At 38.8% G+C, this 15,015-nt stretch overlaps 1 protein-coding gene across 1 annotated transcript in view; it reads right to left on the bottom strand.

Annotated features, from left to right (window-relative positions):
- The window catches only part of LOC104514388 (ubiquitin carboxyl-terminal hydrolase 32-like), a gene marked incomplete at its 3' end in the record, with an annotated part of 53,137 nt that overhangs the window by 19,053 nt on the left and 19,069 nt on the right, over window positions 1-15,015 (bottom strand). Inside the window, exons 5-7 of the mRNA XM_010158052.1 lie at window positions 8,815-8,920; window positions 8,121-8,239; window positions 4,538-4,697 (exon numbers count right to left, since the gene is read on the bottom strand). Of these exons, the coding sequence (XP_010156354.1) occupies window positions 4,538-4,697; window positions 8,121-8,239; window positions 8,815-8,920 (385 nt within the window). The remainder of the gene's footprint in view (window positions 1-4,537; window positions 4,698-8,120; window positions 8,240-8,814; window positions 8,921-15,015) is intronic.

Genomic DNA, 15,015 nt, shown 5'->3' on the forward strand with positions numbered 1-15,015 from the left:
AAAAAGTAGAATTCCTTTGTTTCCCTGGTAGCTTGGCTCATTAAACACATTTAAAAGGAGTCACTGGTGCTTTGCAGTAAAACGTTTGGTGTCTGCTTCTAAATCAATGTTAATAACTTTCACTATTTTTATCACTGCCATTTTTCATGTCTCTGACCTATTATTCACGATGTTTAATGGGAAGCTCACCCCAAGGATGAAAGGCTTGGTGGGAGGCCCCGAAGCTTGGGCCAGCAGAGGGCGCGCTGCGAGCCAGCCAGAGTCCAGCAGCCGGGGAGAAATTCCTTCTACAAGTCAGTTTGCTTCTTACAGTAGAATAAATTTTAATACCTGTCACGGTATTCTGCTAACAGTGTTCATCTAGGTTTACTAAACATTATTTCAGTTACTTGTTCTCCCAAAAGGGAACCATTATCCCAGACGAGTATTAAAAACAAGACTTCATTTATAGTATGAGCTGTTGTGACAGTTCCTTTCCTGTTTTACACACTCAGCTGGGTTAAGAATACTTCTGTACTACATTTCTTATTCTTTAGATTGACCTGATCAGACTCAGTTATTAAACTTAAAAAAAACAAAACTGCAAGGTCCCAAGTATTCATACTTTACTGCAATTACTTCCAACTCCTCGAGCACTTAGTTTCCTTACTTTTACATCTGTTGTGTGAGATTCCTATACTTTCTCAAATCCCAAGGGAAATCATGAGATACCTTATAAAGCAAGCATTTGTCCAGACCTTGGGGAGACTGCTTAGTTCACCAGCAGGTTAGTTCACCACTTCATCTTCCTACTATCTTAAATTCCTGTCAGTTTTCCCCATCTGTCACTTGAAAGATATCAGGCTGCAGACATAACACAACACAACTACTTTGTTTTTCTTATTACAACATTTAACTGGAACATAACAAAGATAAAGTAAAATTTAATTTTATCTAGAGGTCCACACCTAACTGTCATATGAGCTTTGCAAATTTGGTAAAGTATATGGAGGCTGTGGACAATATGCAGCTTGAAACACTTCACTGATTCAAAACCACATATACGCTACGTAGTTTTCTGGAATACAGTGAAAAGCTTGACCCCAGATCTGACATGCACTTGAAGATTCAATAATCACTTCAAACAACCTCAAATATTTTATTTCAGCTTTTGAACCCTAACACTGAAAAACTTAATTTTTCACTCAGTTCTATCTTCCTTTCACTCTGCCAACAGTTTATAAAAGCTGTCAGTGAAGAAAGAGACCACCACCAATTACTAGAAAACACTGAACTTCTCAGTAGTCTGATACAATCTATAGCAACAGAGACTACTAATCTTTTTCTGAAGTTAATTTCCACCCCCAACCCCAGTAACATAGGTTGTGTTGAAACACCTGGCAGAGACCCAAAACTCTGTCAACATATTCCACGAGGCTTTAAAATCTGGTGACTTCTCCAAGAGAACATGCAGCCACATGAAGTGGCGCACATAAAAGAGCAACCAAACATGCCTGTTTCCTAGAAAAGGAAGACTAAACACTTCCTTTTGTAATTCCGTTTACAGTATGAGATGCTGCAATAGACAGGCATGTTATGAAATTATTAGAAACCAACTTGATCATAGAGAGACTGGAACCAAATACAGGAATGTTAGTTGAACTTCTACCCTTAAAATACCAGGAATTTCAAGATAAAGCTCAGAGGCAGACTAAGTTGACTGCAGGACCAACATTTTCAGCTAAGATGATGGCTGCGCTGAGGTCGGATCACTGACCCTGCTATGAACGTTAAACAGAGAGCAAGACAGTTGCTTCATGAAGGAGTTAACATACGTAAGGACAATTAAGCAAGATCCAAGACTGTACAGTTGAAGGTGTCAAAGAGGTAACCGGAAGTTAGAGGGGACAATAGCCATTATATGGAAAACAGACCATGTTCCTGCAGGAGGCATGCTTTGGAAAGGATTGTAAGGCTGAAATGGTAGCAGAGACACCATGATTAGTTAATAGGTCACTGCAATCATAAAGGTTCAAACGTAAAATGAAGTACTTGAGGCAATTTGATTTGATAGAGACTTATTAAGTAACTGGGATTCTGTTAAGACAAAGATTGAGAAATCTGAGAAGGGAACATGAAAATACTCCCTCTACAAAATGGAAAAAGTAACTACTACAGTAGAAACAAATATGACCTGGAACCACCTGAATATTTTTTTTCCAAGAACTGGAACAGATTTTGTCCCCATTCATATTTTTCTAATATGCCTCTCATCCCGTCTCCTTCATTTTGTTTTTAATTACAGCAGTTCAGTCTTCATTTCTCTAACTCTTTATTTAAAGGTGAAAAAAATCTCTTAGCCTGTAAGTTGAAGAAAGCCTTTCTTCTTGATACAAGAATATAGGTGTGGGTTGGGTGAAGCAGAATGTTACGCTCTTCAGTCTAAAGAACAGTTCTTTTCTTGAATCATTTATTCTTCACACCTGAAATAGCTGGGAATACACTTGAGGGCCTGGCTGCAGATAGTAACCATGACAGGTATACCAAAACCAGAAGTGAGAACAACATTAAACATTAAGTAAAATCTACTGATACAGTAGCTCTTAATATTTTAATTATAAACCTCAGTTTCAGTATAAACAAACTTTCTGCAAAAAGCACAGTAAAAACGGTTCAGAAAAATTTCAATTTCAAGGCATGAAAATAATCACGCTAAGCCCTGCAGTACCACCCAGGGGCCTGGGCTACGGCTTTCTTTGAACACTTAGGGCAAAGGAGACTTGACGAGGTTGGAGGCATGGCAGATCTCAGTTTGATACAGCTTGAGAGATTTTTCCCAAGGCCGAAGTCTAAAAATGGCAAAGAGTGTTGTTTGGTTTTTTTCAGCATACCTCTTTCTCCACCTTGTCTATTAGACCTCAGAGTATTTAGTGGTCTTCTGTAACCTCAATGTCTACTGCAGTGTCTCACGTAATGCAAATATATTACCTGCCTATAAACTTTTAATTTTTTATGCATTTTCATTTCAGATGGTCAGAAGAGAATTTTAATGCTAATATTTAAACCCAAGAAAAACTAAATGTATTAATGCTGTAATCAAATAACACACCCATGAAAGAGATTAAATGCCATGTTGACATCAACAAAGAAAACCTATGAGAGTACATAAAATAACCAGATTGCTCAATTTACTGACATCTTAATAGCAAACACTTCTCCTAGGATACTACAGTTCCTTAGATGCTTTACTGTAATCTATGCTTACATTATACTCACACATCAAGTATAATTTATCATTCTTTTGTTTTTATATTTAATTTTAAAACAGCTGCTCCTTCTTTTAAATTAATGCAGACATAAGGAAACATTTGTTCTTCCTAAATGCAAATCCTGAGGAGATTTCTCAAATTGATTTAGTTACCTGACCACATCACACATCAGGAATATTACTTATTTTACTGAAGGCAAGCAAATTAAGAGGTAATACTTATTTTTGAAACAATCATTATATTCAGAACTGTCTCAATAGTTTTACAATACACTATCTCTGAAAGACAAAATATAATACCAGTATTAATATCATAGAATCACAGAATGGCTTGGGCTGGAAGGGACCTTAAAGATCATCTAGTTCCACCCCCCTGCCGTGGGCAGGGACACCTTCCACTAGACCAGGTTGCTCCAAGCCTCATCCAGCCTGGCCTTGGACACTTCCAGGGATGGGGCATCCACAGCTTCTCTGGGCAACCTGTCCCAGTGCCTCACCACCCTCTTCGGGAAGAACTTCTTCCTGATATCTAATCTAACCCCCCCCACTTTCAATTGAAACCTGTTACCCCTTGTCCTGTCACTACAGGCCCTTGTAAAAAGGCCCCCCCCAGCTTCCTTGTAGCCCCCTCAGGCACTGGAAGGTGCTATAAGGTCTCCCCGGACCCTCCTCTTCTCCAGGCTGAACAAGCCCAACTCGCCCAGCCTGTCCCCATGGCAGAGGGGCTCCAGCCCTCAGAGCATCTTTGTGGCCTCCTCTGGACTCGCTCCAACCCATCTATATCCTTCTGATGTTGAGGGCTGCACAGCTGGACGCAGCACTCCAGGTGGGGTCTCATGAGAGCAGAGTAGAGGGGCAGAATCACCTCCCTCGACCTGCTGACCACATTTCTGATACAGCCCTGGATACGGCTGGCTTTCTAGCCTGCCAGCGTATAGTGCCAAGTCACTTCAGATCAATGTATTTGTCAGGGGAAGATATTTTCCTTTTTCTTTTTTTTACTTTGCTCGGTAGTAGACTTACAGTAGAAGTGTTGTAATCTCAGTATTGTTATCTCTTAAAAATAACAACCCACAGTGTCCTTATACATAATAATGTTTTACATGTCACAGCACAAAAAGCAGAGAACAAATTAGCACAGAGAAGAAATTTATCTTGCTGAACAGAACTGCACGTATCTCATCACAGTAGTGAGATGTAATGAACAACTAGGGCAAGGCAATAGTTTATGCCTGTGAACTCTGAAACAGTTTTAAAAGGTGCACATAGCAGCAAGCATCGTGTACTTACAGTGCGTGACTCCAGCCAGGGTCTGATAGAAGGTAGGGGTATCACTATCATCAGTGAGTGTCACGTACACACCTCCAGACAGCAGCCAACGGGAAAACGTGAAAGCATCTTTGTTGTGCAACAGCCAAACCCTGAACTTGTCATAGTTTACCTTTTCACTCTGTAAGAAAAGTAAGAAAATGTGAGCTGTTTTTCTCTGCTTTCTCAGTACCAGTAAACAGGAACCATCCTGCTGCATGAACAAGAATTGGGACAATCTCCTACAAAAATAAGTACTGAAATAATTTTTGCCTTTGAAGCCACGACTGGTTTTCCATTTCATTTTGAAATACAGCAGTGGGAGAGAAATTAGACTCCTCAGCCCTCTCTGCATTTCAACCACCTACTCAATGCGGTCTTTGGAAAGTCATTTTCTCTGAACCTCAGGTTAAAGGGATCAGAAGGAAAATGGTTAATTACAGCTCAAAATAACAGAGGTTATTTTTATGAATTTAAATTTATTACGCTAGATAAAAGCTCTCACCAAATAACAGGTGCTGTAGAATCCTAAACAGTCTACTGTATATACTAACATTTAACATAGAAAAATTAGATTTATGAGTAACTAATAGGATAATTAATCACCACAGTAGCCTGTCAATTTTTTGCCTCTACTGACCAAAACCCGCTTCGGAGCACACAGGTAAGAAAGGCATTCACAGTATCTCCTAACTCAGCCTCTCTTGCTGGATGGCTCATGGAACTGCCTGTTCAGAACTACATAAGAACTATAGATTCACAGTTTAAATCCTGGAGAGGCTGTTTAAACCATTTAGTTGAATGATTTCCAAGCTGTGGCCATGAAACCATAGGGATCAGCAACCTAATTTCTACAGGACCTACAAAACTCACTAAAAAGCAAACCTATTATCAGTAGATGAACTCATTAGATGGAGATCCTAATCTCCATGGGAAATAAACCAGGGTCTGCAAAGTGAAAGAGGTTTCAAGTCATTGATTATTTAAACTTCACTAATATCACAGACCATTAAACTTTGCTGAATTACAGCTCTACAGAATCCAACAATCTGCATTTGGCCACAGACTATCTGCAGCTGTCAACTGCAGAAAATTGAAAATCCACTGCTTCCTTTGCCAGGTTGCTTAAATGGTTAATCACATTCACTGCTAAAACATTTGCTTCATACTCCAACTGTAACAGATTATTTCAGGTTCCAGATACTCATTCTTTTTATGCCTTTTTTTTCCCTAGGTTAAAGTGTGTTATATTTTTCTTCAATAAATACATGCAGAAATACCACAATACTTACAAAAGCTACTGTCGTTGGCTTCCACATGGTTATAATTCAAGGATGTCAAGATGCTACATTGCTATTCCATCACCAGTTTAATCTGTATATATCCTCACTACTGACTGACAGCATGGTCCTAACCTTCCTCTTAAAAACAGTTTCTGATCCTTCATCCCTTCTCTTTTGTGACTTCAATCACACCAGTGCAGTCACATGGCAAAACATACCTAGCTGAAAAATAACCTACAGGATTAGAAACTACAGAAAAAGGGCTTCCTTCTCAGCCAGATCATTTCCCAATCCAGTTCATCAAGGCATCACATAAATACCTGAGCCAGCACAAAGGTAGGAGAATGAATGACAGTCAGGAAAAGGGTAACTCAACAACATGGGCTTTACAGGATTTAATCCATTATGGAACCACTTCCTTAAGCAAAAAAACCACCTCTACTGACAAATCAGCAGAGAAGAAAAAAGCAGCCCACAAGTTTTTTTTTTCATTTTTTCTTTAACCATTTGGATCAGAAACAAGATCATTTTCATACTACCTGTTCCACTCTACTTCTCTTTTAGTTTTTGCACTGCTTTCTGTAAATGTAGCAAGAGCTGTGTCACGTTGCACTAAGACTGCATTGCTCCAACTGATTAGAGGAAAGACAAGGAAGAAGAGGGACAGGAAAACTTCTGACAGGGGAAAAAAGCATGTAGAGCAGGTAATGTTTACAGCTGAGCCACGCTGAAACTAGAGCAACTACAGCAATACAGATATCACTGAATTTGTTTCCTGTATTTCAGAAACAAGAGTGAGGAAAACTCAGGTGCACATGCAGTAATTCTGAAGAACAGAAGTACCCGTAAACACCATCCTTGGAAACATAAACTCATCCGCCATACGGCAGGAAGGAAGGTCCATAGCAGGGACACTAAACTTTCTCACTCTCCAGCAATGACCCAGTATGATGAATAGGCCAGTAAATCCTGCTGAGTGGGTTATTACACTATTTTCATTTTAAAAGAAAGATCAATATAAAGCATTTTCTTGAACGGGAAAATGGTACGAAGCCAGGCTGATATTCTTTTCCTGCAAGTCTTCATAAAGTATTTCTGGATTTCTTAGACTGTGTGCAATTAACTTTTAGGGTATAATTCATCACACCACGTTGATGGGAAATTATAAATAGGAAATACTGAAGTGGGTCAGCTCCAGAAACTAGACGGCAGAATACATACGACTTATGATTCCAGCCAAGAATCAAGAACGTAATCGTTGCCTGCAACACATGATCCCACCGCCAGATTAAATGAGTCTGCCTCAGCCAATGCCCACAGCCAAAGTTACCTTCAGTACAGCACAAGAAAATTTAAGGTAATTAAGTAATCTGATATCCACAAATCCAGCTCCTAGTCAATCAGTTTTGCAGTGGAATGTATAATGATGATTAGATTTTCCTGATCTATAGTGCTCTGATAACAAATGAAGCGACCAAAGCACAAAAACTTGTTAATTCATCAGGATCACTAGTTCCAAAGAAGTGTCTGTGAATATTTAAAAGTAACAATAGCCTGTATTAGAGAAGGACTTCAGCAACCTTCACAAAGATTACATCTCTCAAACAACCTAAAGCATAAACAAGTGTTGTAGCTCCTGGCAGGCACAGTGAGACAAAAGTAATGCTATAAAACTATTATTTTTAAGCAACCGCTTCTGGCAAGCATTTTTAAATCCAGGATGCAGATTTTCTTTCCCCTCTCAGAACTCTGTTCTAGAGTTCTTCCCATATTGCAATAAAATGTCCATATTAATGAAGAAATTTCCACTAGCCATATTAGTATTTAAACTTACTTGATACCTTGATTACCCTTCAGAAATGATATCTTCCAAACTAGCACAGTAAGTAAAGCAGCACAGAGAATGCCTGCATTTACTTACCACACTGCTATTCACATCAATACAAATTACATGTAATATTACAACATAAAAAAAACCAATGAGCTTTTACTCAATTTAAACAAGCTCAATTTGTTCCCATACATGCATGAGCATGTACATGCCAGAGAAAAACAAACTACGCAACGTAATTTTCACTTTGTAAATGCAATAGGATAAAACCTGTAGGAATTACCTCGGAGAAACATTTCTTGAGTGACTCTGGGACTTTCCCATCAACCACATGTAGCATCTTCTCCACCATACATGTATGAGCATGTACATGCCAGCATGTACACCCACCAAACTACGCAACGTAATTTTCACTTTGTAAATGCAATAGGATAAAACCTGTAGGAAATACCTCGGAGAAACATTTCTTGAGTGACTCTGGGACTTTCCCATCAACCACATGTAGCATCTTCTCCATCTCCTCACGGACAATGTAACTCCCAGATTCATTAGAAAAGAGACTGAAAATGTCTGAGGAAGTAGACACATGTTTAAGCAAGTATGGTAGTTACAACTTTCAAATATTAAGGTTCCAACTGGCTGAGAATGCCAAAGGCTGTGCAACAACTGAAGGGCTAAAACCTTAGGTTAATTCAACTTCAATATATCTCCACAAGGCTGAGGTCTAGAAGTGCCTCCTTTTTCTTTTACCATTGTCCACTAATCAAAAGGCAAAGAAATACTGTCAAGTCAGATTAACAAGACAAAACAACAGACATCAGTAGGCAGATGCTTTCATTTGTTTTGAAAAACACCAATGCCATCCTCCTCCTTCTGCCCACATACAGTGATCAACAGTCTTCCCATATGATCCTAACGTTTACATTCATTATGACTTACGACATATTTCATTTTGGTGAGTACAGAAAAGAAAAATGAATTGAATTTCAAAATGTACAGCTAAAAATGTCTAAAAAATACTATCTTTATTGGCAAATGTATGCCCTGGTTACAGGGACTTGGTATACCACAATTTATGTCAGCTTTACAGAAGCGTGTTTTACACTCACTGTCCACTACCCTGGTGCTACTGTTATGTTACTTACATTTTGCTTTCTCTTCCTCTCTGCCTCTTGTAAGCAGAACTAATCCAACTATCAAGTTATTGAAGTGCAGCCCTTTGGATATTCCTCCAAATGAACAGTAGATAACCTAGAAGAATAAAAAACAGAGATAACAGAAAAGTTAACAGGGAGAACAGGAATATGAGAACTAAAAGCAGCAACTTATACTGAGGCACCATCTCATGTGGTTTTCAGGCTAGTCACCTCATGCACTTAAACACACCACTAATATTAATTGTTAAACTTTGTGGCTGTTCCAGTACTTATAAAATAGTCTTTCCAGGGTCTTTTATTTAGTGAAATGCAGGTATTTTTCATGAACAGCAATATTAAAAAAAGAGAAACCTCCAGTGAGGGCAGCTTCTTGCTTGCTCATTGGTGCTATTTCCCCAGACTTCTTCAAAGTAAAGAGGTTGAAATCTCCTCCAGACTAGGCTTCGATAGTCTCGAAGCCATCAAGAGGTTGGTGGCGCAGCAAGTGTCATTGTCCCAATCACAGGAGATGCACTTCAGTAAGCCACCAAAAACTACTGCTTTGAAAAGATGCAACACACAAAATCCTTCCATCAACTACTTAACTGTCTTCACGCTGCAGCTGTTTCTAGAATGACTGTTCCAGTTTAGTACCCTGCTCTAACAATAGTACTTAAATCTTTCTTCCAATAGAAAGCACTAGAAATCAAGACTTCTATTCAGAAGTTACAAACCCAGGGAGTGGCCACCAGGACAATGCACTCAAGGAAGGGCTGAAGCATTTACCTTTCACATGGAAAGTCTGTACGCTGCCGCTTAGCTTCACTCAACAGCACCTTAACAGTGATTCAACACTGATACATGAGATATGAAGGAAGTCATTTTAGGACAAACAGCAACTACTTTAGGAAACAAGAATTACCAACTCACTTATTGCAATATATTACTTCACTTTAACTCCAATACTACAGAACACAAATGAAAATATGTATTCTATACAGCTCCTCAAACCTGGACTCCTGTAATCCCAAATCCATTCCTCCAGGTGCCAATACTTTATCAGTATCACAACACAGAAATCTGCATTAGGTATTACAATTTAAAGCGGTTAAAATTTATAAATTATTCTTACATAGAAGAATTATTTCACTGTCTGTGTCTTTTAATTCGATTCTCTTACAGGTATCATCACACTGAGTATCTAACCATAAAGTATTAAGTCTAGCTGATGGGGACCTATTACCGTGAAAGGCCAGAACAAAGTGATTTGTCACTGATCACGGTCTGGATAGCAGACTTACTTGCTAAACTTGTTTTTCAAATGTAACTTTTTCAGACAGAAAGATAAAGGAACAGAGATCAACTTCTATTTGGAAAGTGTTGTGCCCATTTTAAATAGTATTTTCTTTGCCTGCTTTTAAATTACATTATAAATAAACAATATTAAAACCAGAATGTGCACATGCAGTTATGTGCTGCTTTTTCATTTTTCTCCAGTAAAGCCTGGAGTATATTCTTTATGTAAGAATTTTGCTGAACGGCAATAGCAGACTTCACAGTTCAGCAGAAGTACTGTGGACAGATTCACTATTTTGATGACCCACAAAGCTGAGTGAATAATTAATAAACCCTGGGATGAAACCCACAGATCTTCACTGCAACACCTGTATCCCTTTCTCCTGCCTTTCGTTTGTTTTTAAACATATGAGCTGCAACCAGACACAGTTCTAAATAGCTAAAGCATCATTACCTTTTTTTTTACCTCCTAAACTCTGCTTTGTTTGGGGTTTTTTTGGTTGGTTTTGGGTTTTTTCCCCATTTGAAACTACAAATGCTTGGATAATTAATTGTAGCCTTTTTGCAAGCCCACCAAAGAGGCTATGACACCTCGGGGCCCACAGACAAAAACCCACCAAAAATAAATGAAAAAGCTTTTAATTTTTTTAAAACTCCCACCATAGCCATTAGGAAACATTTACACCGGCAGCTGATCAGAAAACAACAGTGAGAGATGGTATGCACAACTGCAGCGACACTCATCTTCTAGACATATGCCACTAACAGTATCTGAAGTGGGTGACCTCCTGTGAACCTACCCAACAAGTTAAAATCGCTACAGCAGTGTACAAATTCTCGTATTTGTACTTCAGTTTTGAAGTACAGAAGTTGTTACAGCACAAAATCTCCCACTGAACAAGGACCCCTCACAACGAGCAGAATTAGGATCATAAACCAACTGGATACATCCAGCCAACACTCTAGTAGAATATATTTATCTTTGAATAAAACACAGCAATAATTCTGAACCAAATTAAAAAAAAAAAAAGAAACTACAGGTACGATTAGAATTTTGCCTGTCTCTTCGCAGACACATTCTGCCTACAGTTAACTATTTTTTTAAGTACTTTCCATCTTCTGCCTCTCTTAACACTGTACTTTCACTGTTGATTTAAACCAGTGCTAGCTGTTCCCCTGCCCGCAACAACTCATTCCCACCCACACTCCACTTCCAACACCCATGCCAAAACAAGCATTCATGGAGCAGAACAATGAAAGAAATCAGGGAACCAACTTGGGTTTGAATTAACCATTTTTGTTATCAGGTTTCACTAATCCAGCTCAAAGTGGGTGGCCTCAGGGTGAAAATAAGTGGCCAGAATTAAGCTGACTGTGAAACTGGTACAATAACTACATAAATGACATTTCAGGAATTAGAAGAGAACTCCTATACATTACAGGGAATGTCCTACATGGTGATGGCAATCAAGTGCAGCCTGTTACCAGCTGTGCCCTTCACAGGAGTCACACATTACATGAAGCATAACAAGGAGGAACCTAGTTCTCAACAGGCTGAAATCCCTTTGCAAAATGCGAGTGCCAAGACCCCAGAATGAGTGAAAAAAGTCACCACCTCACTGATGCAGGTCTATACGCCAGGAAATTGTTTACCAAACTGACAGCCATCAATATTTGTTACTCTAACTGTGAGCTAAGAAATCCGTCAAGTATTTCAAAAGAATCTGCACCTTTTACACTGATAAAGCGAAATGTAATGAAATTCATTGCCAAAATGTTTATTTGCCTTAAGACAAAGAGCTGAACACTGGAAACAGACATGAGAGAAAATAAAACCTTCCTGCACTGTTAACAAGAACAGCTTTTGAGGTCATCTGCTGACCACTATTTGTTTTTAACAAAAGAAAATCTAGCTTTCTTAGGAGTTTAACCACATATTAGTAATAAACTACTTGTAAACCAAAGTGACAGTAATCTGACACTTCCCAGAGACAGTTCTCAGTAAAGATGGAAACAACCTGACAGCAGTTAGAGGAAACCTCTGTAAACAGGTGCCGTTAAGATCACTCTGAGACTTTGAGCCTGTAGTTTTTCCTATTAAAACAAAAAAAAAAAAGGCAGGAAAATTCCCAAAGACTATATTATATGCCTACTGACTTCCACATCGGGAGAGCCTGGCATATGTCTCCTTTGTGTCTCTCAAAGATAATGGTGTGGGGCTCAAAAATGAGCTTCAGAAACATCTAACGAGTAATTTCAGACATATATGTGTTTCCTCAACCTAAATGAGCTGGGATTCTACAAGAGGTTCACCAGGTTAAGTAGAACAAGAAGTTACTGGAACAAAAAACCCTCTCTCTATCCACCCTTTCCCCTCCAGCAACAGCAATCACAGTGCTGCAGCCAGAATCCTCAAGCATGAGGAAAGGGTGGAAGAGAGCTGAACATCAATGAGTCACTGCTCTTACTATCTCAGGTGTGGTTTCCACCTCAAGTAAAAATTAAGCCAGGACTGGGAGTGACCAAACAAAACCAGCCATGGGCCTGTCAAGGGCACCAGAGAGATCTGGCTAAGCCACACAGCACTGTAGCAGCAAAAAGAAGAAAAGGAAATACCTAACACTGACTAACTACGTTAGATTTACTACTGCAACTGCCCTGCATGCTTTGAGTGTAACAAACAAGTGTGGAAAATCTACCACTGTTGCCTTTCCAGCAGAACTCATCCGCAGAGTGTGTTCTAGGCAACCTCCAAAGTCATACTGGGCAAGAAGGTAGTAAAAAATGCTAAGTTTTTGTTCGGCTCTCTACTATCTCCACACATACTGCTGAAGCAGACAAGATTCCCTCAAGACACTTAACTCAGTCCTGAGCGTTCCCTGCGGTAAATCCCCTCCTTGTCCACCCATCAAGCTATCACTCTCACTGCTATCCACTCAAGGTTATTAGATGTCTGAAGGCAAGTCACTGTAAATGAGGCTGATAGAGAAGGATCTCATTCTATGGAAAACGTTATGTAGAACCTGCAGTTTCATTCCAGTGTAAGACAGAGCACTACCCAAATACATTAAGTTCCCATAGGGTGCTCAGATCAGCCTCTTCTGTTACTAAAGTTTAACCCATTTACTTGAATGCTTGAAGGGCTAAATTATTAAAACGAAATTTGTGCTCTATTTGGACACAATGACTGGATATGCTTCATGGACAATCTCATGGTAAAGATGTGAATTCCACACTTTCTGCTTCTAATCATTCTGATTTCACAAGATGCCTTCAAGGCTACGCTGCATATGTAAGCAATTTACCTTTGTATTACAGTGGAATCATTACCTTTTTCTTAAATATGCTGCTAGCTCTGCTGAACACTGCAGTTTAAGTCTTAATAGAACTATTTTGATGAGGAAAAAAACAATCATGAAGAGCACAAAAAAAAGAGAGTTCTTATATTTCAGATTAATAGGACTTCCAAGACAAAACATATATATGAATAAACAATAGAGAAATCACTGGTTTTCTTTCACAAATTTTAATAAAATATTATCTTTTCTTTATTCTTCTCCATCATTCAAATTTAACCTTTCTGTGCTTTTAGACTTTTTAAGAACAGCCATTTTATAACTTACCTCGAATAAAGCTGTCTCCTCTCCTCACCCACCTGAAAGCGTATTTCTAATTCATACCCATTTCTCAGTTTTCCCCTCACTTCTGCTGAACTTTGTACATCTCACTTTTATGGATTATTTCAACATCATATGTTGACCGTTCATGATATAAACACAGAAAGGAATTCTATGGATAATGCCCAATGTATTACTATTGAATGCATAATTACAACCATCAGCAGCTGGCATTACTTTGAGTTTAGCTGCTTAATCCTTCTTTTTGGGAAGAGTTTGTAAGTACTGAATAGTTACAACAATACGTAACAGAGATTAGTTTCCATTTCTAAGGAAGAAGCTTCACAATTTTTTACATTAATATGTTATTTGGAAAACTTCTAGTAAGATGCACCACCACAACACAATGCAATTTAAGTAAAACCATTATAGTTTTACCTAAAATAACCACACACACAGAGTGTCATAACAATTTACATTTCAAAAATGTAAAATTTAGTATAATTATATGGTACTTAAGTCTTTTTTTTCCCCCATAAAATTTAGGTCTGACATGTTATGTTTCATGGATAACTGAATAGTGTAACAATAAGGTTCCTTGCCTCTAAAAAGAAGTCTCAGTCTATACAAACAGTTCCCTTCAGGTCCAAATCCCTGGCCCTGTGCCCACACGCTCTAGGAAGCCTGCTGGAAGAGTAGGAAAGGATGCTCAAGGCATTCTTTTGGCTCCTTCCTCTAGAGTATAAAACGTCCTGGATTCTCTCCTGGTTTTATCCTTATGACCCTTCTTCCCTCTCAGTCCTTGAGAAGTCTGTGTTCTTTTGGCACACTCTCAAGATGCACTTCATGTCTCTGTTAGCACCATCCCTCTCCCCTCTGCATTACTTAGACTGCAGCTTGTTAATCAATTAGTCACATTTGGAGAAAAAGACGCACTGACACTTAACTCCTTACTAAGTATCACAGAATGCTGCCTAGAAACCGTCTCGCAGACATAGTGTATGTAGGGCTATAGAAAAGGTGTAGTCTAACAAGTCCTTGAAATGACTGCATGGGGTGAAGTTAAGAGGTGCCTTCTCAATATTGTTATCCTCCTCAGTCTAAAATACAAAGCAACTAAAAATGTTTTCTTGAAATATTATCAGCATTCTGTCCTTCCATCTCCCCTGAACAATACCTTTTCTATCAAGGTGCCCACAACTGCCTGCCTTCAGTAACTGCATTATTTCCTTACAGCTAAAATCAAATGCTGTCTCCATACATCTCACCATCTGACCAGCTTTCTTGCAGTCAAAAC

The sequence above is a fragment of the Eurypyga helias genome, unplaced genomic scaffold, assembly GCF_000690775.1.
Source record: "Eurypyga helias isolate BGI_N326 unplaced genomic scaffold, ASM69077v1 scaffold26428, whole genome shotgun sequence".
Lineage (NCBI taxonomy): Eukaryota > Metazoa > Chordata > Aves > Eurypygiformes > Eurypygidae > Eurypyga > Eurypyga helias.